The 25,262-nt window shown below is 47.2% G+C and overlaps 2 protein-coding genes across 3 annotated transcripts in view; one reads left to right on the top strand and one right to left on the bottom strand.

Moving 5' to 3' along the window:
* The window catches only part of LOC135806297 (exosome complex exonuclease RRP44-like), a 35,479-nt gene extending 20,017 nt beyond the window's left edge, over nucleotides 1-15,462 (top strand). The window contains exons 12-28 of the mRNA XM_065320466.1: nucleotides 1,915-1,983; nucleotides 2,531-2,668; nucleotides 2,963-3,109; nucleotides 3,425-3,482; nucleotides 4,190-4,248; nucleotides 4,599-4,700; nucleotides 4,877-4,941; nucleotides 5,511-5,595; nucleotides 6,238-6,365; nucleotides 7,580-7,666; nucleotides 8,407-8,563; nucleotides 9,058-9,278; nucleotides 11,104-11,194; nucleotides 12,308-12,385; nucleotides 13,896-14,036; nucleotides 14,334-14,456; nucleotides 14,626-15,462. Coding sequence (XP_065176538.1) covers nucleotides 1,915-1,983; nucleotides 2,531-2,668; nucleotides 2,963-3,109; nucleotides 3,425-3,482; nucleotides 4,190-4,248; nucleotides 4,599-4,700; nucleotides 4,877-4,941; nucleotides 5,511-5,595; nucleotides 6,238-6,365; nucleotides 7,580-7,666; nucleotides 8,407-8,563; nucleotides 9,058-9,278; nucleotides 11,104-11,194; nucleotides 12,308-12,385; nucleotides 13,896-14,036; nucleotides 14,334-14,456; nucleotides 14,626-14,703 — 1,827 coding nt within the window. The 3' untranslated portion in view covers nucleotides 14,704-15,462. The remainder of the gene's footprint in view (nucleotides 1-1,914; nucleotides 1,984-2,530; nucleotides 2,669-2,962; nucleotides 3,110-3,424; nucleotides 3,483-4,189; nucleotides 4,249-4,598; nucleotides 4,701-4,876; nucleotides 4,942-5,510; nucleotides 5,596-6,237; nucleotides 6,366-7,579; nucleotides 7,667-8,406; nucleotides 8,564-9,057; nucleotides 9,279-11,103; nucleotides 11,195-12,307; nucleotides 12,386-13,895; nucleotides 14,037-14,333; nucleotides 14,457-14,625) is intronic.
* On the bottom strand, nucleotides 15,165-21,933 carry LOC135806298 (uncharacterized). Of its 2 annotated transcripts, none has more exons than XM_065320468.1 (6): nucleotides 20,675-21,933; nucleotides 19,003-19,258; nucleotides 18,166-18,320; nucleotides 17,377-17,683; nucleotides 16,199-16,447; nucleotides 15,165-16,044 (listed from the first exon to the last, which is right to left on the bottom strand). In XM_065320468.1, exons 1-6 carry the CDS (start codon nucleotides 21,230-21,232, stop codon nucleotides 15,962-15,964), a joined length of 1,608 nt encoding a protein of 535 aa, XP_065176540.1. In that variant the 5' UTR covers nucleotides 21,233-21,933; the 3' UTR covers nucleotides 15,165-15,961. The 2 variants fall into 2 exon arrangements, with proteins under 2 accessions (XP_065176540.1, XP_065176539.1); XM_065320467.1 differs by having other exon boundaries at nucleotides 17,377-17,682; nucleotides 18,150-18,320; nucleotides 20,675-21,932.
* Nucleotides 21,934-25,262: the final 3,329 nt, after the last annotated feature.

Raw genomic sequence — 25,262 nt, 5'->3', positions numbered from 1 at the left:
AATAATTTGAAACTCGGATGTTGAGCCATAAATAAATGTAGAAAGGAAAAAGACATCATGGATACGAGTTAAGAGTAACTCTCCATCACTGTAACATGATACTTTATACAGTCAGAAAGTGCAATAACTAGGCACAAAACTGACAGAGTACTGAGACATTCGACGTCCTGACACCTAGCTTCAACACATCTCCGTAGCGCTAACCGACAGCCTTCCAACTTGGAAGGTTCAAGGTTACGGAAAGACCAAACATCGTCCAGTAACAATCGACATTCTTTGTTCCGTTGGGACTGTAGCTTTTGCTCGTTTTCGTTGCGCTTGCCTTCCCCTCTTTGGTCTTTCCGTAACCTTGAACCTTCCAAGTTGGAAGGCTGTCGGTTAGCGCTACGGAGATGTGTTGAAGCTAGGTGTCAGGACGTCGAATGTCTCAGTACTCTGTCAGTTTTGTGCCTAGTTATTGCACTTTCTGACTGTATAAAGTATCATGTTACAGTGATGGAGAGTTACTCTTAACTCGTATCCATGATGTCTTTTTCCTTTCTACAATAATAATAATAATAATATTCGCTGGATCCGCGTTAGCATCACTTGAATGTTCAGAAACACACAAGCTATAGCCTTCGCTTCCGCAGGCCACCACTATGCCTTTTCACCTTAGTGGCGAATGCAGACCTCACAAGTGAGTCAGGGGAGAGGAGGTGAGTCTCTCAACCAATCGGGTGTGTAACAGGCCTACTAACGGCCCATAACCCTGTAAACTGCATCCTTGTTATCCTCACTCCGAGCTGTGAGTACCCAGTTGACCGTGGGTGTCGGCGCAGTTCAACACGCTTAACCCTTTACCGCTCTAGGTATTTGTACAGCATAAACCGACCGTCATTGTTCATGCCGTAACTTTTTTATTTTTCACTTTTATTATGTACAAAATGGGGTGATTCTGAAAGTAAAAACCCTCAGGAATGCGATGCAACAACTTTCAAGTCCAGAAAACGAACACAGATTTCACTATTTAGCACTAATAATTATTTGGATTTATTCCCGATCGGGCAAACTGTTGCAATATGCAATAAATCAGATCCTTGCACTGGAGTGGCTCCCTCAGGTAAGTGGATACCAGGTTCGTTCTCTGGGTGGAATGCAGGAGTGTTACCAGTCACAGCGGCAGTCACAGCGGTGTCAGCATTGTCCCAAGTATTGCAAATATCGACTAGTGCAGGTTGCACCGCTGGCTGTACATAGTACCTGTGCACCACGACCTCTACCGTGACGACGGCCTATTCCACGGCCGAATCCTCTCTCTCTGCCACGTCCCCTTCCACCATTAGTGGCACTCATCTCAGCGACACTGTCGTCGTCTGTGACATCCATGTCACTCTCACTGGCGCTGCTTTCACTCGCCATGTCATCGTCGCGGTCGTCGTCAGAATAAATATTTTCAACAGGATTGTCTGGCTCCACAAACTCATCTTCGCTGGATGAGGCAGCGACAGAGTCGTCAGGAAGGGTCTCCAGAAGCGAAAGAGCTTGCTCCGCGTCCATGGCTTGCACAGCAGGGCAGACAATCGTGGGGCCAGCTCAAGCAAAAGTCGAAATAATCTGCAGGCAATACCAAAAGTCGCAGGGTACGCACTTTTCCCAAAGCGCATTTTTCAAGTCGCGATTTTCGCGATTTTTTATATTGCATCACACAAAAAAATTGTCGGCATCCTCTGCGCGTACATCTTGGCTACCAGTAGGGAAAATCCCAGCTCTCTGCGGTGAACCAGTCCAGCGCTGTGCGCATAGAAGTCATCGACCGCGAGCGGTTGAAATTTGTACGTACAAACGGTAAAGGGTTAAAACGTCTTTTCACACATCATATTGCAAAATCTAATGTCCAGTATGCCTTGACGTGTACATAATGCTCTGCTTCAGGTTATTGGTATTGTAAAGCGCAACTGGAGACCATACTGTGGTATTCTTCGAGCCTCAAGCAACACAGGGGTAAGCCAAAGATCTGTTTGACTGTTGTTGTCGTCGTTATTGTCGTTATCATTGCCTCTGTCTCTTTCTTGCTGCCCCTCCCGTCTCTGCTCTTATCTTCATATCTTATTGTAACTGAGAGGCATGGAGATGCTCTACCTTACCTGTGTATTGTTGTCATGTGTGTGTGTGTGTGTGTGTGTGTGTGTGTGTGTGTGTGTGTGTGTGTGTATGTGTGTATGTGTGTGTGTGTGTGTGTGTATGTGTGTGTGTGTGTGTGTGTGTGTGTGTGTATGTATGTGTGTGTGTGTGTGTGTGTGTGTGTATGTATGTGTGTGTGTGTGTGTGTGTGTGTGTGTGTGTGTGTGTGTGTGTATGTGTGTGTGTGTGTGTGTGTGTGTGTGTGTGTGTGTGTGTGTGTATGTGTATGTGTGTGTGTGTGTGTGTGTGTGTGTGTGTGTGTATGTATGTGTGTGTGTGTGTGTGTGTGTGTATGTATGTGTGTGTATGTGTATGTGTATGTGTGTGTGTGTGTGTGTGTGTGTATGTCTGATGTGATCTTGGCTAGAGTTACAATCACTTGTTCATTCCCGCGGAGCGCAAGATTCCCTACATCAGCCTTCAAACACGCCAAGCTGAGCTCTTGTCCAGTCAGAGGATTATCGTCAGTATAGACAACTGGCCTCGCCATTCTCGTTATCCTCGTGTAAGTCACTCTGATTTTCCTGCTGCTGCTGCTGCTGCTGCTGCTGTATTATATGAAATTTTCTGCGTTGGTAGCGCTTGAGTGCTTTCGGAACTGTGTTTACATGAAGGAGAGGTTTGCATGTATATTCAAGTAATTATGTACTGGCTTTTGACTTTCAGTGTCTGATGCACATTTTTCTTGCTCTCTCTCTCTCTCTCTCTCTCTCTCTCTCTCTCTCCACACACACACACATGCTCGCGTACACATTCTATCCGAATGATTTGTATCATTTTCTCCTGTCTTGTCACATAGGGCCACTTTGTGCGTGCATTGGGAAAGATCGGTGACAAAGACACGGAGAATGAAGTGCTGTTGCTGGAACATGATGTACCACATCAACCTTTCTCAGCAGCGGTCACAGCGTGTTTGCCCAGCCTACCCTGGCTTATAACCAATGAGGTATGCCTGCTGTTGTAGACTTCATCCTGTCAGCTTTACTCTCTGACACATCCAGTAGCCTAGGAGAAGAGAGTGCTGTCTTTTCTTGTGCATCCACAGTGTGAGACGAAGACATACCTAGTACCCATGCGGGCAACATACTCAACCGCTTGCACATGCACGTGTACACACACACACACACACACACACACACACACACACACACACACACACACACACACACACACACATGATATTGCACCGCCTGAAGCACACGCCCCATGAAGCCATACTTCCTGTACTTACTTCACGATTTTGGTGTGGTGATTTTTGTAGGACGAGCAGAAGCGACAGAATCTTCGCCATCTTGCTATCTGCAGTGTGGATCCCCCTGGTAAGTTTCCCTTGTTTCCCTGTATGTTGTACTTGTATGTACAGTGCTATGGATTTGTGATCTTGGTCACAGACGAGACGGGAAGTGTGAAGGCAAAATTAATATCTGCAACTTGCACATTATGACACTATGATGTTTGGTGTATCTGTGTGCTAGCTGGTTGCACGATATTTGTCTTTATGCTTGGCTTCACACAATGGCTCCAGCTCCACAGATTTTCATATTTTATTCTAGGTATTTTGCAGTAGCCCATCCATACCAAGACACAGCTCACTTCTTCCCCTCCCTCTCTCCCTGCACCTTTCACCGTCGCTCCTATCCTCCAAACATACGCACCTTTGCTGACGCATTTCTCGCATTTTTCATCTTATCAATTTTCTTGTGCACCTCACAGCATATTTACTGCATTTCTTTGTTGTTAGTCTTTAGTGGTATTGTTTCACATTGAGGATGGGCCATGCCCTAAAATTTGGTTAACATAGAGAGATGGTTTCCGGGAACACACCATATAATGTGTGTTCAGACTAAGTAATCAGCTAAGCAATCAGTAATTGATCTTTCTTGCCCTTCATACCTTCTGTTTCCTCCTGACTTGCTTATGGTAAGTCTTTCTCTTGTGTGCATGTGTCCATATGTTGTTTGGATGTGGCTGTGTGTGGGTGCGCGTGCATGTGTATGTACTTGTATGTGTCTGTATTGTTGTATAGGTTGCACAGATATTGATGATGCCCTTCACTGCATCAAGCTGGAAAATGGGAACTTTGAGGTAGGCCTCACTGACTGTGTCTGCATGTAATCCCTTGGTGTACATGTATGTGTTGCATCCAGTCGGTATGGTTTGCCCCACACCTGCTGCAGACATGAAACTGACTGATCATAAGTTACCTGTAGTGTGCTGTGTGCAGTGTGCGGTGTGCAACTTTAGGTTGCGTTGTGCACTGTGTATTGTGATGTGTGAAGTGTGTGGTGTGCGCAGTGTGCAGTGCACACATGTTCATGACCATGCAGAATACAAACTCTGTGTTGTGCTGTGATCAGAATACAAACTCTGTGTTGTGCTGTTATCGGAATACAAACTCTGTGCTGTGCTGTTATCGGTGCTGTCATCGTCAACAGGTCGGTGTCCATATTGCTGATGTGTCACATTTCATCCGGCCCGGAACAGCTGTAGATAACGAGGCAGCCGATCGTTGTACAACCGTGTATCTTACAGACAAGGTGAGTTCAGCATCTACAAACTCTCAACAATTTACTGCCGAGCAGCTCGGACTGGCTGGCCAAGCCGATCGCAATCAAGTCAAGTGAACAACAAATTATTTTATGCATGTGCGAATGTGGATTTGAATCCATGCGTACCCATGTGCATGTGTATGTGTCTCTGTATATGCTTGCAGCGTATTGACATGGTGCCTGAGCTGTTATCGTCAAACCTCTGCTCATTGAGAAGTAATGTTGACAGGTGAGATACTGTACTACGATTCTACACTAATAATTACTATGGTCTTGTTGAAGTCTTCCAGGCTTCCAGGCAGTTGAATACTTTTATGCATGTATCCCATGTACAGCTAAGACTGTCTCTATTCTTCATGCCTGTTGGAGTCCATATCCACATCACGGCTGCAGACTTTCTGTAGTAATTCTACTTATAATGTGCCAGGAGCCGAGACATTGTGTTCATTTTGACCAGAAACTGACTTAAACCTCATTGCATGTCTGTCTGTCTGTATGTGTGTGTGTCGGCGTGTGTGTGTGTGGTGTGTGTGTGTGTGTGTGTGTGTGTGTGTGTGTGTGTGTGTGTGTGTGTGTGTGTGTGTGTGTGTGTGTGTGTGTGTGTGTGTGTGTGTGTGTGCGGCGTGTGTATGTGTGTGTGTGAGTGTGTGTGAGTGTGTGTGTGTGTGTGTGTGTGTGCGGCGTGTGTGTATGTGCATGTGTGTGTGTGTGGCATGTGTATGTGCATGTGTGTGTGGCATGTGTATGTGTATGTGCATGTGTGTGTATGTGCATGTGTGTGTTCGTTCCTGCGTGTAGATTTGCCTTCTCCTGCATGTGGGAGCTCTCTCCCGACGCGAGCATTGTGAATACGCGGTTTGCCAAGTCGATCATTCGGTCTCGGGTACGTAGTTTACATAAACGCCTGCTGATGCCTGTCAGAGGCCCGTCCTTTAATCTGTGTGCTGGCAGGGCCGGAGGCAGCTTCCACGGAGCGGTGCGGCCGAAGGGCCATCTTTACGGGGGGGGTCTGGAGGTCCTCCCCGAGAAATATTTTGGAATTTAGCCGGCAAATCCTGCACTCTGATCTGGGCGACTCCCTGTACAAAATCATACATCGAAACTTTTTCTCCCCGGTTTTGGACATTCCACGGCCATGTGGGCCGACTTTTTGGGAAGTTTTTTTTTTGTTTTGGTTTGGCCATGGCCGTACCAGTGGCGCTGGCCCTGGCTGGTGACTACTAGTATGTGCTAGTGACTGTGTCATTGTGTGTGTGTGTGTGGCTGTGTGACTGTGTACTTCAACGAAGTACACGTATGCACTTGTCTGCCATGATCACGTACTGTTTATCCACTCCACTGTCGTGAGTTGAGCAACCCGATCACTATTGCAGCTCACTGAATCCTTTTAGTGTAAACACATGTACTGCGTAATGACATTGTGTCTTTCCCTCAAACCAGTGAATAATGACATTGTATTAAAAATCTATTGATATGTGGTTGGATATGCAATGATTCACGTGTGCTCTGCTCTATTTTCACTCAGGCATCATTCACCTATGCTGAAGCTCAGTTGAGAATCGACAATGCTTCCGAGACAGACGAACTGGCAGTCAGTTTACGGTACCTGAACTCACTTGCTAAAATCTTGAAGAAAGGAAGAATATCAAGCGGGTAAGGGTTTGCATTGCAATGCATGTTCTGGTGTGTGTTTTGTAACGTGTTGCAACTCTATCCTGTCTTATTGTCGGCTGATTTTCTTTTCATGTGTATTCGAGGACTGTGCGTGACCGGAGGATCAGTGAATTGTGATCCGCAGCCATACATGTCATGTACATGCAGGTGAAGGTGATGTTTGCCCTGTTTGTCTGGAGGGCAATCATCATGGTTTGTTCTTTTGGATTTGTTGTTGATATCTTTCCTTATCGCCTTCTTAGTATTTGACCCCACTAATTTCCTTGATACCTAAGCGGTCAAATATATCGCTTAGGGAGGTTTTGCTCTACGGAATTACGTATGAAAATAACGTATGAACTGCACGGAATTTTCATACGTAAAAATCAGAGCTGTTGGGTTTCGCTCTACGTGATTTCTCCACGACTGCTAAACATGCGTTGTTGCTTTGGAGACGCGTTGGCTGCATGCGCCCACCGTATGCACCATGAACCGAAACCGCGTTTTCTATGATATTATGCACGTGGTGTACGGTGTGTGTACCTTGTGTTTCGCGCGGCTTGAATGTTGCCATGGACAAATGCGAAAAAATATTTCAAAAAGTCCTACGAAGGACCCAACGTAGGAAAGAGCTTTCCTACGGAAATCCGTAGAGAGATTTACGTATGAAAGTTGCCCTCGCTCCCCGACGCGTACGACATACGGATTTTCATACGTAATTACGTAGAGCGAAACCTCCCTAATATATTTGACTACGTATATTTGACTCCTTAGAATTTCTTGGACTTCGAAATTTTCTCTCCAACTTAGAAAAAGAAATTTTTTTAAGAAAGCAGAAATACACGAGATGGGATTTCAACCCACAACCATGTGAATCTCAGTCACTCTTCCTTACCACCCAGCCACTGTGCTACCGATGCTGAACCTAGTTTAAACAATGACCTTGATCCTGCAATGCCGTACAATGCGGTATAGGCTATAGTATAATACTAAAATTACAAGGATATGTCGTATATGAAGAGAAACTATTGCGTGGAGAACACGATAAATAGATTATAGACCTCATAGTTGGTCTATACAGGATATATAGACTGAGTAAAAGACCGAGGTCCCCCGAGGTCTTTTACTCAGTCTATATATCCTGCATAGACCTCCTAACCGGTCTATAATCTATACCTATCCTGTTTGTCTGTTTGTCTGTTCTTTCCTGGTAGTGCTTTAACGCTAGCTTCTCCCGAAGTCAACTTCAGTCTGGACAATGAAACACACGATCCGATCAGTGTCAAAACCAAGCAATCACTGTAAGTCAGCCAGGATACCTGTATACCTGTATAGCTGGATAGCTGGATAGCTGTATACCTGTGTAGCTGGATAGCTGGATAGCTGTTACATGTATAGCTGGATAGCTGTTACATGTTTAGCTGGATAGCTGTTACATATATAGCTGGATAGCTGGATAGATATATAGCTCGATAGCTGGATACCTGTATACCTGGATACCTGGATACCTGTCATGTACCGGTGTGTCAATGTGCCAGTGTACCTGTGTACATGTGTAGATTGTGCAGTGTTGGTTTTCACCTCTCCATTCCCCCTGCCGTGTACATGATCGTATTCTGATCAATGCGGTGCAGGGACACTGTGTGCTGTTGTGCCTTCTACCCTACCCTGTACCACTGCCACTTCAAAGCATGTGAAATGTAGCGCCAGTGTGTAGTGTAGCATGTGAAATGTAGCGCTAGTGTGTAGTGTAGCATGTGAAATGTAGCGCTATAAATGTAGTATGTAGTGTAGCATGTGAAATGTAGCGCTAGTGTGTAGTATAGTGCTAGTGTGTAGTATAGCGTGTGTAGTCTGCTCACCGTGCACTGGATGGCTAATTCAATCACTAGACAGTAGAGAGTGTTTATGGTGCGCCTCTACCTCTCTTCCTCGTCAAGTGTAGGCAAGTTCAAATTCTTTTTAGAAATACTTTCCAAATAAGAGTGATCCTACTGGCATGGTGTGTGTGTGTGTGTGTGTGTGTGTGTTTTCTGAACAGGGAGACGAACAGTATGGTTGAAGAATTCATGTTGTTAGCCAACATCTCGGTGGCCCGGCATATCCATGATCATTTCCCGCAAGTGGCTGTCCTCCGTCGCCATCCATCACCACCTACATCAAACTATGAACCACTTGTGAAGGCAGCACTCTCGAAGGTACACCTAACCAGCAATCTCATGCTGCACAGCAATCTTATGTCCTGCTCTTCATTGTCTGGTTCACAGTCTGGCTCACGGCCTTGTATTAGTATAAATAGTGGGGGTTTAGGGCCAACATCACTGTTCCTCCATGGGAGATCACATTCTCCACTGCGTGGTCTGAGTCATTCTGCAATTGTTTTACAGAACAGATATCTCAAGTTGTGTACCCATGTTGATTGTTCACAGTGCTATCCCGGCTGCGTGTTGTTGACAATCTGCTTCTTGTCCTGTGTGTGTGTGTGTGTGTGTGTGTGTGTGTGTGTGTGTGTGTGTGTGTGCGTGTGTGTGTATGTATGTGTGTGTGTGTGTGTGTGTGTGTGTGTGTGTGTGTGTGTGTGTGTGTGTGTGTGTGTGTGTGCGCGCGCATGTGTGCACGTGTGCATGTGTGTGTGTGTGCGCGCGCACGCGTGTACATACGTGTGTGCATGGGTTCTTTGACTGACACACAGGGAATTACTTTAGCTGTCGACACGAACAAGGCTCTCGCCGATTCTCTTGAATCTGCTGTGATACCCGACCAGCCGTTCTTCAACACGATGTTGAGGATTCTAGCAACACGCTGTATGATGCAAGCTTTGTACTTCTGCTCTGGTTCCCTAGCCAGGGATGAGTATCATCATTATGGTCTTGCTGCTGACATCTACACTCACTTCACCTCACCTATTCGACGGTGAGTAGAACACACGCTACAATGGACCCATTGCGCAATGACGTAATTTGCACCATAAACACCCTTCACAGCCACCTGAGGGGGGGGGGGGTCGTCTGGGGTGTTGAACAGTGCACTCCTGATCCCAGCATACTCACAAGCATTACTCATGCATTCCATATTTGGCTGTGAAGGGTGTTTTTACGTCATTGCGCAATGGGTCAATTGTAGTTACTTGGTCCGACTTATTAAAATGTGCGTTTCGCTTCGAACGTCAACCAAACAAATTCAAATAATCTCAGGACGGAATAAACTTTACAGCTACCTAACACTATCCTTCAGTTGTCAATTTGTGATGTTGAAGAAGAAATCGCTCCAACTCCAACGGAGGCAGCGGCTCGGGATCCTAGTCGACTCGAGAATTTTGCGTCCAAATTTTGTCGTCAGAGGGACTCCTGTTGCTTCTGGCGCAACACAGAGAAGGCCTGATGCTGAAATCAACACCCCGCTGCGATGGGGGATTGTCACGGAGTACCAGAACCTCCTGGGCGATCGTTCTCGAGTGCCTCCTGGCGGATTGAAATCGCTGCAATCGCTGTTTCCTTGGCAGAATTTCAGCAAACGCGTCACCCAGAAACTCGTGCAGAAAGCACCAGCATCGCTCCGTCCAGTTTGCTGATCTCTCTCGCTGTCGTTCACGATGTGGCGGCCGACGAATCAAGATTACAGAAGTGATCGTCGAGAAGTTGATCGAAATAAATAACCGCCATTGAGGTCGACTTTCAGGCGACAACCTGGCTGGAAAACTGATGCGCAGAAAGGGTGAATTATCCGGCGGATACGGTGTGGAGTGCTCGGAGCCGCGATCGCGATGCGTCACAAGATCGCCAGTTCGGGGCCAGTGGATTCGTGAAACAGGCAGGAAAGAGCACGCATGGTCTGACTGCATGACATGTCGACACAGATCAGACGTAGACCTACGCGCGCGGTACACAGTGGTCGGAAGTGATTTTTTATGCGTGGTGGTTTACTTGTTCGCCTCATTTGAAGGTGTCGTGGGAGCTTCAGGCGAAAACACCTACAGCCACCATTCTGGTAGTCGTACTGCACGAGGAGGAGGCGAAGTCGATCGTCTAAATCGTGCCAATGGAGTGAAAAAATCAAAGAAGCGCCGTGTAGCTAGGAGGAGATGAAAAAAATGTCGACGTTTTGCAGGTTGACGCACTTGCAGATGCGCCCTGAGACACCAGCAGCGATGAAAACTAGAAGGTCAGGCCAAGAAACGACACAGTAGTTATCTATCTACCGTCTCTTGGTTGATTTTTTAGTACAGGTGCTCCTTTGTACATATGCTTGAGTTTTGAAGTGAAGCGCACATTTTAATAAGTCAGACCAAGTACAACTCTCCTCATCTATTCTTCTTGAGTGCATTTAACTCTCAGTTGTGGCGAATAGTAGTATTCAGGGGGGTGTTCATGGGAGAGGGGCAGTAATGTTCTGGAAGAGGGAGGCAGTAGTGTCCAGAGGGGAGGAGGGTAGTGGTGTTCATGGAGTTGTAGTACGCTTCACTGAGTGACTACCAGGGCCTTACCGGCCGGTCCGGCCATACTTAGCCCATACAAGATTGGGGAGGGAAAGAGGCTTGGCAAATGTTACTGTGAATAGTCCCGTCAGTTAGTTTCAATACTCCCATTATCGGGCCTAAGCCGTCAGGGGCTTGCTATACCCTCCCCCTCCCCTCCCGCATTGGACACTGGTTTCTAGGAGCTCACTATGGACCTGCATTCTATTTTTGTGTCTGCTTCATGCTTATGCTGTGATTTGCTTCTGCATGACATGATTGTAGATATTCCGATTTGATGGTTCACCGACTGCTGGCAGTGTCAATTGGCGCTGACAACACGTTCGCCGATCTGCTGGACAAGCACAAAGTCGAGGTGAGAACTGCTGTGTGTATTGTAGTGTTCACTGTGTATTGGGGTCCCGTGAATTCAGATGCCATCCAATTGACCTTTTTTTTACTTCATCTTACCAGGACTCTGGTAGCATGCTCTTAGGTCTAATGATGTCATTGTGTAAAGTTAGTGTCATGTCTGCCCACCTGTATATTCTAAGTACTACAGTTCTGGACAGAGAAATCCAACCTCGTGAATATAATAGCGCAGGCCGCTACGACTCCCCTACAGGGCCCTACAATTATAGCACCACACACCATACTCCTCGTTGCATTATTCGTGTGGACGCATTTCTTTGGCCAGAACTGGAGTACGTACTGTAGTAGCATTCGGTCTTGATGGGGTCTCTCTGTTTGAGCATACTGACTGTTCATGTATCCAGTGCTATGCATGCAGATACTGACTGTTCATGTATCCAGTGCTATGCATGCAGGTACTGACTGTTCATGTATCCAGTGCTATGCATGCAGATACTGACTGTTCATGTATCCAGTGCTATGCATGCAGGTACTGACCGTCCATGTATCCAGTGCTATGCATGCAGATACTGACCGTTCATGTATCCAGTGCTATGCATGCAGATACTGACCGTTCATGTATCCAGTGCTATGCATGCAGATACTGACTGTTCATGTATCCAGTGCTATGCATGCAGATACTGACCGTTCATGTATCCAGTGCTATGCATGCAGATACTGACTGTTCATGTATCCAGTGCTATGCATGCAGATACTGACCGTTCATGTATCCAGTGCTATGCATGCAGATACTGACTGTTCATGTATCCAGTGCTATGCATGCAGATACTGACTGTTCATGTATCCAGTGCTATGCATGCAGATACTGACCGTGGGCCTGGCTAGACTCTAGGCTACTGTCAACTTCTGCGATTTAAAAATGTATATAATTGTTGATTGTACTGTATGGATGTTTGGCACAATTATTACATGCGCTTTCCTCTTCAGCATTGCTTTTGTCTCTTCCTTGCTGCTTCAAAGTATTGTCTAGGAGGAGCTGCGGTATTCGTTGTGAAGTCTGTGGAATTGTCCAATGGTGAATTGCTGTTTGTCTGTTTGTTTTGTTATTTTCTTGCAGAAAGTGTGCAATCAACTGAACTACCGTCACCGAATGGCACAGTATGCAGGCAGAGCATCCGTTGGACTTCACACACAGGTGAGTTACGAGTACCATCATTGCACACATGTAGCTCTGTGTGGGTGTATGTGTAGCTCTGTGTGGGTGTATGTGTAGCTCTGTGTGGGTGTATGGCGGTGTTTACATGAGGCGTTTCAACCCGGGTTGAGTTCGACCCGGGTCAGATTTCAACCTGCCATGTGCATAAAATGAATTGCGCGTTTACATGACGCATTGCGCTTGACCCGGGTTGAAATTTCGCCCCGGGTTGATTTCAACCCTCCCCTAAGGGGAGGGTTGAAATCAACCCGGGTCAAGAAAATCGTACAAACGTACTTCTGTGCGTATCTCGCGCCAGGTTTGAACGGCACTGCAGATGCAAATTTCGCGCGAACGGATTCACGTGACCATACAGGACTGTAGAAGTGGACTTTTGGCGGCATATCAGTATTTGACCCGGGTCAACTGACTTCATGTAAACGCTCACCTCTTTTGTCTATCGTACAGACGTTCAACCCGGGCTGAACTCGACCCGGGTTGAAATTTCTCATGTAAACACAGCCTATGTGTAGCTCTGTGTGGGTGTATGTGTAGCTCTGTGTGGGTGTGTGTGTAGCTCTGTGTGGGTGTATGTGTAGTATGTGTGGGTGTATGTGTTACCGTACATCGATGGTGCAGCGGTTTGGTGAAGCGTTCCCAAACAGAGTGTTGCCGGTTCGAGTCTAGATTGGGTGGCTGCGATGTGATTTTTCTGTTCTTACTTGTGACCGGATCACCAAATGATGGAATAGCTTGGAATTACCGTATGATTGGTTTCCCAGCCACTTCGGTGTTTGGTGCAACCATGATTCCAAATTAGCTGGCTGCTGGCTGATGGTGATCTTGTTTTCTTTTGACCATATCTGTGTGCTCTGCTTTGCCTCTTTGAGGTAGCAGCAACAGTACATAAACAAGAATGTGCAACTCCGCAGCTGGTCTGGTCCAGGGTGGAATATTTTGTCGAAGTCACCTTTTTTTCAGAAACCAGGAGGCATGTTGTGCAAAGCATGCAATGGGTGCGGACCTTCATCGCGAGTTTGTGTTTCTGCCACTTTCAGAACGAATTGTTTAACTTGTTCTCCCGCTGCTGTGGCTTTTTACTATACTCCCAGTGCAAGTTTATTGAAACCCTGCTGAGTTCACGCGACCGCAGTCTCGCAGTACATACCTTATAGAGTAGGACTCATGGTCTCCAGAAAAGTCAACGTCAACAAGAAAGCCCCGTGGGCCAAACCACTCTCTTGGTGGTAGCGGTTATCAAGGTCAAGGGCGTGCATGCGTGCGTGTGTGTGTGCGTGCGTGTGCGTGCGTGTGTGTGTGCGTGTGTGTGTGTGTATGTGTATGTGTGTGCTGCTGCTGCTGCTGCTATGTCTGCTTCCGAAGTATATGCCTTTGTAAAAGTCGCGAATGGGATGTTAAAATCAATGCCCCGGAACGATATGAAGAAACTAGATGAGGTGCACCTGCCAATAATATTGACATTTTCTGTTTTTTATTTTGTTTCCTCCAGCTCTTTTTCAAGAACCGTGTGACTGAAGAAGAGGGTTATGTTTTGGCAGTTCGAAAGAATGCCTTGCAAATCCTGATACCCAAGTACGGACTCGAAGCTCCGTTGCGCTTGGACAGCTCCATATTCACCTACTCGGCAAATGTAAGCACCGGTGGTGTTCACTGCTCCGAAGACATTGATGACTTGTTGACCTGTTATAAGTTAGACGCAGTGCGTAGTACCACATTCACTGTCCGCATCAATGCATCGTCTACCTCACACACTCCTTTCAGCTACACTCACTTTGTCATTGTTACTCGCTACACCTTATTCCATCACAAATCTCTTATCTCTCTCTCTCTCTCTCTCTCTCTCTCTCTCTCTCTCTCTCTCTCTCTCTCTCTCTCTCTCTCTCTCTCTCTCTCTCTTCAATTCTTATTCTGTCCTCTATTCTTCTAGGTACCGTCAGCTGATGCCGGTGATGTATCGTTCACGATATTTGACTCACTGATAGTGCGTGTCAGCTTGGATGATGATGATCTTCAGCACCAGCGCCTCAAGCTTGCGCTCATATCACCCAAGGTTTGTTGTCTACTGTGCTGTGTTCTACTGTCTTCTACATGACGCTGTGTGTGTAGGCTTTGGGGATAGACATGCTATTATGCTTTAGAAGTATTAGTAGTATGCATGCGTGCACCCAGCTCATTTTAACCACTTTCCTCTGTTTGTGCGATGTTGTCTTGTATGGCAGGTCAAGGGGTTCAGCGTGTCATCGCAGAGTGAGTTGCGACAGTCCATTGAGCCAGCAGCTAAACGCGTGCTCAAATAACCAATATTACCGATATTCATCTGGTCTGGTTGGTTCGGTCAAGTAATCTTCTATCGTTGTAACTTCACCAAGATTTGGGGAATTGTAAGTTGAAGTATTGCAGTTCTCCTTGGTCTGCTTGATAGTATGCTTATGTAGATAAATGCCGTGAAGGCTTGGTAAGCCCCACTGAATGGGTGAACAGTCAACATGATTGTATATACAGTGCCAATGATGTACAGACGGCACGCTAGCCCATGCTGTGATCCTGTAGTTGCTGTGTCACATCCATGCTGTCTCCTCTGTACCTAGCCGTGTATAGCGGTGTGCATTCTGACAGTACACTAAACTGTGACTAAAGGCTAGTAAAGCATGCAGGCACGGTAGTGGCGGCGGCAGCACTGCTGACTAGCATGTCAGCTCTCTGTAGAAGGTGTGTGCCTAGTACTAGCAACCTCATGCACATGTACATAATCACAGTGTGAAATTCTGATTCTTTATTTGCCACGAGACACAAGACTGTGTCCGATCATGTGTCATACTGTATTTAGAAAGGAATCTGCTGCAATATTAAGTTAATGTACATAGCAAGAAGATACCACTGTGTTACTGCTGTTTATGCATATAATAAATTTAATCTGTTAGCAAGCAATCTTGATGCTCTACAGTACTATGACAATGTATTGCCTTGCCTTAGGCTATCCGATATTTTAGGCTGAAAGTGCTGTCCATCCATTGGAATCCTTATAACTACAAGATTTAGAAAACATCGCTAAAATATTCCCGTTGAATGTGTACCTTGTGCGTGCATGCGTGTGTGTGTGTGTGTGTGTGTGTGTGTGTGTGTGTGTGTGTGTGTGTGTGTGTGTGTATGTGGGTGCGTGCGTGCGGGCGTGCGGGCGGGTGTGTGTGAGAGAGAGAGGAGAGGAGGGAGAAGGGGGGGGGGGGGCAGGGCATAGCAGAAACATAGACAGTTCTTAGACAAAACATGGCAGAAAACACTAGACAACTATCCTACTTGAAAGCATGAACAAGTACAGCGTAGCAGCTACTTTGGAGAATAGCAGTATTAGTCTAATGTCTAACAGATTTGTGAGATTGCTACTATGTACTTGAAGTAACAAGATACAGAGTTGGACATTGTTACTATTACATGTATATCACTATGGAGAGTATGACTAATTGTGTGTATGCATTGTATCATATCCTTGTCAGAGTTCAATCCCTCCAACTATGCCGGCACATCCTATCCCTACTGTACGAATGTAGTAGATGTCGTCTATCCACCGGGATCGAGAAATCGCCCGTGAGGATTGTTTGCCAGCAGTCCTATTGTAGGACTGCTGTCTGCTGCCGCTGATTCTGCACGGGGGAAGGATATCGCACAGAACATGACAATCAGTCATTGTCATTGCTTTTAAAAGTGCCACTCAAATCATTTTAAAAACACACAGTATTTCTGGTATAAAAGGAGAGAGAGAGGGGGGGGGGTTATCATAATCTTGGAAGTACTTACCACCACCATGTTCTTGGTCAGCAAGTGACTTGCAAATAGCAGTCAGGAAGTGAATAATTTCTCCCAGTAACGAAACGGTAGCTGGTGCTCGACTCTGCCTCTGGTTATCAGCGAAATCAGTATCGTCATGGCTGGATTCATTTTGCTCAGGGTTGTCATGGTGATCATGATGATTCAGATCGTCTGGGTGGTCTGCAGTGTGGCTGGCAGTATGATTGGCTGTGCCACTATTACCGTTGTGGTCATCACCTGCACAGGTGATGCAAAATGACAGCGCGAATAATTCATGTAGAAAAGGTACAAGCAAGCCACTGCCATTTTGTGATAGCAATGGTCCCCCCCCGAGAGATAGGAGTAAAGTATAGTCTGTACGTCCGCGTTACAACCGGCTGTACAGTTGCGTTGAGAAACGACAAAGGCGAGGTGGTGAGTCTCACAACCAATTCCCGACAAAGGGGCGAACCTTGTCAGCTGCATCCATGTTACCCTTGCTCCAAGTAGTGAGTACCCAGTTGACCGTGGGCGTCGGCGCAGTTCATTGCATGTAAAGTGGTTCACTCATGCATCACCGCATTTGTTAGCATAGTACACACTCCCTGCTGCCAACTCTAGGTAAAGCCCGATTTTGCCAGTGAGGCTTCGATATTTTGCTGGCTCGTCAATGTTTTCATTTTGCTTTCATTTTGCCAGGCCGCTCGATATTTTACTCCTTTTTGCTCCAATAGCAATATGACTCAATAAGGCCAAATTTGTGTCACGTGTGGGAAAACTGACCGAAAGTGGGTCATGTGTTGGCAAAACTGAGAAAAGGTAAGTCACATGTTCGAAAAAATATGCGAGAATGAGTCGAGAATGAGTCATGTGCACCGTTTAAGTGTAAAGTCTCCCCAGTTTCCAGTGAACATACCGATATTTTGCTCCGTTTTGCCAGCAAATTCTCTTGTCAAATTCTTCGATATTTTGCTATCAGAGTTGCTAGCAAAATCGGGCTATGTCTAGCGAGTTCGGGTCTCGAACTCGGGACCTTCGCAGGCAAGCCCACAACCACTCGGCCAAAGCGCTGATCCAGAGATACATGTAGGAGTGGGGAGATAATAATAGTTTCACAGCCTTGTTGGATTGCTTACGCCTGTGCTACAAATATATTGATGTGTACTAGTATATGATAACATATTTACCTGTGGGTACGTGTAGCTCGTCAGCGCCATGCTCCTGGCTGCGATGTACTCTTGAGTAGATATCCGTACCGACTGCTTGTTCAACATCACCGCCCTGCACCCTTCTCGACATCAGTGTCCACACATTGCGTATCATCATGGCCAGCATCAGCCGTTGCTGCTGCAGCTGCAGCTGCTCGTCGTCACTGGCAGCTGCTTCATGGACATGGTATTGGCCTGTGACCTCACCTTGTCCTGGGTGAATGAGCAGTGATGACGGCCAATCATCTAATAGGCCAGCCTCATCTCCACCATGGTAAACTCCATCTAAACACAACCCGTCACAGAAGTGGAAAAAAGTATCATAAAGTTGAACTGGCATGCATGACTTTGTGAAGCAACTCCACGTGTTGCCTCACAGGTATATTTGTATACATACCTAGGTATGTCATTGTCCCGATCTCAGGTTTGCAAAACGTTGCCAGGTATCATACTATGCATCACAACTTTGCGCAAGTTTGCAGTCACACCCCATCACTAATGTCACATGTATAATTATTATTGTGCATGCATGCGCTATGCATGTGTTTTGTTTACGAAAAAGACCTTATGGGCGAGTGACACGGGAGAAAAGTCATGTCGGCGGGAAAAGCGCAAGCTCAAGTGTTGCGAGCAATCAACCTTCTTATGAGTATTGTATCGTCGAAGTCGCTACCACTAATCCACAAATGGTCACATGTCATGAAAAAAACTCCACTGGGATATTGGTATACATGTAGGTCAATGCCACTCACCATCACGGTCCAGCTGATCACGGTCCAGCTGATCACGGTCCAGCTGATCACGGTCCAGCTGATCATCCACCTCATCATCCACCTCATCATGCAGTGTAATACGCGGTGAGGGGCCACCAGATACACCGTGCCCAGTTTCCGTACCGTCACTGTTGTCAGGCTGCACGACATCTACATAATCCATGCCGAACAGGAGAAAGAGGGCACAGTAGACAATCCTTCAGTGGTATACTGAGGACTACAGGACTACAGTACCTGACTGTACTGCCAGGGCATACTGTACTGTAGGTGGTGGTGACCAAGAAGAGGGCCATGGATACCAGCATTGACCTAAATTTGTGGACAGCACAGTGTCTGGTCCTTTGTACTTGAGCTCATGAGTGCGGTAGCAGTGGCAGCAGCAGCAGCATCACAGAGAAATATAGCCGGGCCTGATTATCCTGATTATCCTGATTATCCTGACTATCCTGACTATCCTGATTGCTACAATGGTAATGCATAGGCAAAGTCAGACTGATCATTGACATGTGTGCTCATCAACACAACAGTATTCTAAATAAGCAGCAATGCAGCTAGTCACGTATGATTACAACATGACCAGGTGTGGTGTGAGTGGGGGGGGGGGGGGGGGAGGAGGGGGGCACACACACATGTCCTCCCTGGTAGCCTAATTGGCCGCATGATGGCACTGTACAAACAAGATAGAGGTGCTGAGTATGAACCAGGATCCTTGTCAACCATACCGGTTTTCCCGGTATTATACCGGGAAACTACGGTCACTACCGGCATACCTGGTTTCAAGAACACCCACTCATGGGGGATCCTTCAGTTTGCAATGGACATCAACACTCACCAAAGCGGTTGTCATTGACATCGATGTTGTACTGCGGAGCATGTTGTCGCTTAGCAATGGTCGGTGTCAGGTTTGTCAGGTGGTTGTTTGGCAAGGAGAGCTTCAACGGTTTTTGCTCTACAATCTCGTCCAAGGCCGAGGGCACGGTGCTCATGGAGGTGTGACCCAGCCCAATGTTGGTCACATTCGGCATGATCTTGAAGAGCACACTGTCTTTCTTTAGGTGAAGAAAATCGCAGAAGCTTGCGTCGAACGTCTGAAATCACATGATCATAATTATATTCCATTATGTCATAATAGTATTATGGTGCCAGTTAAAAATTATATAATTATGTGGAATAACGTGTCAGTTTTCACCCAGCACCAACAGAAGCTAACAGTCATCGGATGGATGTAGCTTGCATTGATCTACATGGTACATTACATGTAGCAGGGTTCTAGCCAGATCAAAATAGTAGGGGGGGGGGGGGGCAGGGAAACCAGTTACTAGTACCCCATAACCCATTTTTTCGATTTTCAAAATAACTGTCTTGCAATGCGACATTCAACGTATGGGGCGAATACCTGACTTCACCCCAGACAAATGTGCCTTTATGAACCCCCTAGTACTGACAATTGACTGCATTTTCGTTGAGTGGCATGAAAAAACACAACAAAATCTGAAAATGAGTAGGGGCGGCACTTTTCACAGGAGGCGCGCAAACAGAGTAGGGGGCGCTGCGCCCCCCCCCCCCCCCACCCCTTTGGCTAGAACCCTGATCATTGTAGGTCCAACCCAGGTAATTTAGGTCCTGTGGAGGCCGCTTACTATGGTACAATGGCAAACCCAGAAAACCAGAAAAGGAAAAATGTAACCCGCTTACTATGGTACAATGGCAGCCCGGCTCAATGAAGCATCAGGACATGGGCATGACACTGTGCGCGGACCATCGTCCATCGAAGGTGATTTTGAAGAGGTGCCCCGCTGAACTCTCTAGACTCTACCTGCATACTAGCACATTGCAGTATTGGTACTTGTACTTGTATCAGTGTATGTCACTGACTCACTGCATGTGTGTGCCTTCGGTATGCCCCCACATGAGCGCGACCCAAAACAGCGCCGTTGACTTCAGCGCCCCCCAAAAGCCCCATCCCCATAACTGGACATCCCCAAAACAGACCACCCCGTCAGCGCGCACGCTCAATACAGGTCGACTCATTTACACTCAAACCCAAAAGATGGACACTCGACTTGTCAAAGACTCAAATCATGATCAACTCGAAATGGCCAGTTCAGTATTGAAGGGCGATATTGCCTGGACTCAACTTATAATCAACTCCAGAAAGCAATGATGAACTAAAAAAAGCAATTATCGACTCAAAAACACCAATTCAGTATTTGCGATATTGCCTGGATGGACGTTAACAGGTCCAGATACAAATAGGTTGTAGTCCACGAACCACGAACCTTCCAAGTTGGAAGATTGGTTTGCGCACTGGAGATGTGTTTGAGAAGGCGTTTCAGAACAGGAATTTAAAAGTAAGTTTTAAAATGTGTGATGTGTTTCTCAGGCACAAATAACACTCTTCCTGAAACATTTCCACTGAATACTAATACATGTAGTTGGCAATACATGTAATAACAGAAGGGTCTGTACTATACACATAAAATCATGACAAGATCTGAACTCACCTCCAGATTGCTCATGACGGGCAATTCAGAAAGCTGCTTCAACTTCTCTTCGGTCATTGTAGGAGAGAGATAGCTGTTAGCTCCCACCTGCAGCGTTCTCAGCTCCTTCAGCTGGGTCACATCCACAGGAATCTCGTGCAGGTCGTTGTTGGCCAGATTCAGATATTCTAGGTTCGTCAGAGAGCTCAAGTTCATCATTGGCACACACCTCTCACACAAGCCACACTTGGACAGGTAGATTGCGCGCAGGTTCGGGGCCAGTCGACCTAGTGCACCTTGGCCGAAATCAGGCCTTAGTCCGGTTGTCTGACCTATGGGACTCTGCTTGTGTGGGCACAGCCAGTTGTGCGCGAAACTGAGTGCGGTCACGTTGGTGCACATGTCTAGCTTTTCATAGTTATTGTCTGCCATCAAATTCAGCGGAACTATCAACTGGCTTTTCGCACCGACCCGCTGCAGCTCTAGCATCATGTCCTCTGGACAATCCGGGTGGCCGTCGTCCACAAAGTTGATTCGTTGTACTTGAGGCAACATCTTCTCCATCGCTTCAAGCTCCATGTCAAGGCTAGATTGAAAGCGGATAGGAGCAGTGGGCCGTCAAAGCAATGCAAGGTGCACTGTGACTGTGTGAGTGTGATACTTGCGATCTCAACCGCCGCGTGCTGCAAGTATTAGTTGCTAGAGTGTATTCACAACCGCCCTGGAACACAGCTACCAATAACTCAAGACACCTCCAAACTCGACAGGATAACACTGAGCAGGGGAGAGCTTCGATGCTTGAACTTGGCGAGTAAAGGAGGTAAACGTGCAGGATGCACAGCCGTCACTTCTTATCTTGCGACTTGCTGGGCCTGGGACGGATGAGACTTTGAGAGTCGCGCGGGATGGGAGGTTTGGAGAATGTCACTTGGCAGCAGTCCGCACTCCGGCACTTATACTACTAGTTGGCACGTGTGGATATCTCAAAGCGCGGGTAACTAGCTGATTTCTTGTCGCTACACGATTGAAGTGGCTAGGGTGCTAGTTGCATGTACCGCTCTTTCCGTCTCCGGGATGCACTGCGGGTGTTCTGGGAATAGGTTTCTACTTTCTAGTAACTAACTAAAGTTACTTTCTACTCGAGCATCGATCATGCATCGATCATTGCATCATTGCATCAATGATCGTATACGTCCTTTGAGAACGGGCCTTTTATTCACTAGTGAAACCTTGAAGCAAGAACCAAAGCTAGAGGCTGTACAAAGCAAACGGACAACCCAAAAATTAATTCCCCAATCCCAATCATGTTCAAGACTGAGTTCTACTGTACCTGGTTATAGTACCTCCTGCAGCCGCACACCCTCGTCACACCCCTGTGACCATCACCGGACACCACTCTATCAGCTGACACCATTGTTATGTACATCAGTTGTGTACTCTCTTAGTTTTACCATGTTTACTGTATCTTACTACTGTATCAGTTTATTCTCAGTGTGGCCTGTCAAAAAGGCTGTCAGCCTGTAGTCTAGAGCCAGCCTGTCATCAGGTATAGTACTATTAGTATTACTAGTATTAGTAGTGTCGCGGACTTAGCACTGAGTCTAGTACGTCATTGCCATTGTACTAGCACTGACAGACTCAGTGTGTTTCTGTTCCTGTGCCAACTGCCATACCAAGCCGGTGAGAAAACGTGCGCTCAGACTCCCCAGCTAGCTGTCTAAACTGGCAGCAAGGCCAGGTCGAATCCTTTCCAAGTAAGTTAGTTTTCGTCAGTAGTACAGGCGCTAGGCGGTGATTCTGTAATCAAGGTACGTACATGTACCGGTGTTCACGGGACTTACCCGTGTTGTAAGTAAGCAGTTTACAACAAACCCAGCAAATCATTACAGCCATGTTCAGCTTCTTATCTGCAACTGGCTCTGGTCCAGCGGGTCAGGCCAGGGGGGCAGGGGCACAGCGCCAACGACAACAGTACGGGGCCCTGGAGAGTGGAGATCTGGAGTCGTGGAGATCATCGAGAGAGACCACCTCAGCTGCTGAGTTTAGTGTGAGTGTGACTGAGTGTGACTCAGACTCACTCTGTGAGTATCGCACATGCCAGACAGGATTCCTGTCACTGTGGATGAGAAGTAAGTAGTTGTTGGCTGTTGTCCATGAAGAGATTCCGTCTTGCCTCTTGTAAGTCCATCACGCTCTGCAAGTACTGACTCACAAGTACTTACACTGGCATTCAAAATCGGCTTCTACAATAATAATATTGTACTAGTATAATGTAGTTCAGTAGATCATAGAGGAAATGCTGACAAGACGAGAGTTGACTTGTTCATCACACTTCCCACAAGAGCGCTGTTCAGCCTTCAGCCAGCTCAGGGCATCGACACCGCGTACCGGTGCTTGGAACAGTTGAAATAGCATCATGTACACAGCTTCTCACCATTGCCAAAGAAGTACATTGCTACGATGTCACACCACTAAACTGAAGGCAATGTATCAGGACTGACCAGGGCCGGAAGAAGCAAGTGGACAAATCGGCAAAGAAATACGTGTGTCCCCCTGCCTGCAGCCTGGCGACGACTTGCACCATGTACCAACTCACGACAACATCACAGTGTAGATGGGGAAAGTCACGAGTGCAGATCAGTAACGCATATTTGAAGTTGCAGTTGAGAAGGGCGCCTCAGCACAGTCAGGTGACCTGCCTACCCCTGAAACGCCATGGCTTTGCTCCGGCGAAGGCGGAGTTTCGGGATGGTTTGCAGTAGCACCTCCGTTACAACTGGAGATTACCGCACCTGCCGTCTACCTGCTCTTGTGGGAGCCAGTGCCTTGAGTTTCCCGACTACTGTAGTGGGTATCCCAGCATCCGACACGGGACGTGACCTGGCTTCCTGAAGAGAGTGGCTAACAATGTCCCTGCTGAGCCGCACCTCGAGCCTCTTTCGGGTGAGCAGCTCTCTCATCGCACTGCCATTCGCTTGCCGATGTTGCATGGGGAGGACGATTTGAATGCATGTACTTGTATAATTATTATTGATGTAAGGGTTAAATTAAGGGGAAGTTAAGGCAAAAATTAAAATTTCACCAGTTGTAGTCTTCGGGGTGCTGAGTCGAATGGTCGTGGTCCGAGGAAGCTGAGACGCTCCCTTCCTACTTGAATCCCAATCGAACTCGCGCACTTCCACCGAAACTGGGTGACTGCGCCCTACGAGATGGGGATTTGTATGCAAAATGTCACTAAAAGCGCCATTTCGTTCTTATAAAAGCACGGATGACCGCGATTGGCCCATATGTTGTAGTCTTTTGGACGCTGAGTCGACTGGTTTTGGTCCGAAAAGGCTGCGATGCAGCGTTCCGCCTTTATTCCCAATCGAACATGGTTGAACAAGCGGTCACGTGCTCCTGCGTACGCCAGTCACCTGGTCACCGTGCCTCGCAGGGTACAACTTACTAGCCTGTTTGACCTTTTTTGGGTGCAGTCCTGTCACTCGAGTTGAACTCGAGTTGAACCTTGGTGTGAAAGTTGTCACCTGCTGGCGTGGTGACCAGGTGATTTGGGCACCCAGGAGCACGTGACCACTTGTTCAACCATGTTCGATTGGGAATAAAGGAGGAACGCTGCATCGCAGCCTTTTCGGACCAAAACCAGTCGACTCAGCGTCCAAAAGACTACAACATATGGGCCAATCGCGGTCATCCGTGCTTTTATAAGAACGAAATGGCGCTTTTAGTGACATTTTGCATACAAATCCCCATCTCGTAGGGCGCAGTCACCCAGTTTCGGTGGAAGTGCGCGAGTTCGATTGGGATTCAAGTAGGAAGGGAGCGTCTCAGCTTCCTCGGACCAAGACCATTCGATTCAGCACCCCGAAGACTACAACTGGTGAAATTTTATTTTTTGCCTTAACTTCCCCTTTAAGGGTTTTCAACCCATTTACGCCCTCAAATCGCTCCTCCTCCGAGCTCCGTCTCCGTACTGAGTCCGTATACCGTAGCCTGTAGATCTACCCGTCACCATGGTCACGAGAAAGCCAAGAAGCAGTCGACTACTAACGGACTAGTCAGTCGTAGATCTACGAACGGCGCGTGCGTGATGTGGAGTAGATCTATGCCTCGTTTGTCCCGGCACTGCTCTGTACAATCGGTGGGTGGTATGAGCAACTGCACATCAGCTATACAAGAGCTGCGTTGCTAGCAGAGAAGACTGGTGAGTCCTACTCCCTCACCATGCCATTCATCAGGACTCAGCCTCTCAGGTGTCGTCTCAGCGTAGCGCTAATACGGGCAAGTGTAACGTGGTTCTCGTCCTCGGCGTGCTCGTCCGCCGAAGTGTTCAGGGCAGTCTGTTTCTGAGTTGGACCAAATCCATTGTAGATTCGCCTGCCCATGTATACATTGGTATATGTGCCGATCCTTCCTCCTTTTCGTCGGGCCCAGGGCTGGAGCCAGCCCGACCAATCGTCAACAAGAAGAGATCGATACCAAAACCACCGAAACTGCCACCGGAACAAGGCAGCTTGGAGCGGGCAGATGGACCACGTACATGTAAGGCGCCTTGGACATGGATCTGCATTGTCCTACGGTGGACGCAGATGATGCTGGGAATGTGAAC

Source organism: Sycon ciliatum, chromosome 1, assembly GCF_964019385.1.
Source record: "Sycon ciliatum chromosome 1, ocSycCili1.1, whole genome shotgun sequence".
NCBI lineage: Eukaryota > Metazoa > Porifera > Calcarea > Leucosolenida > Sycettidae > Sycon > Sycon ciliatum.
This window is presented reverse-complemented; position numbering and strand designations above follow the sequence as displayed.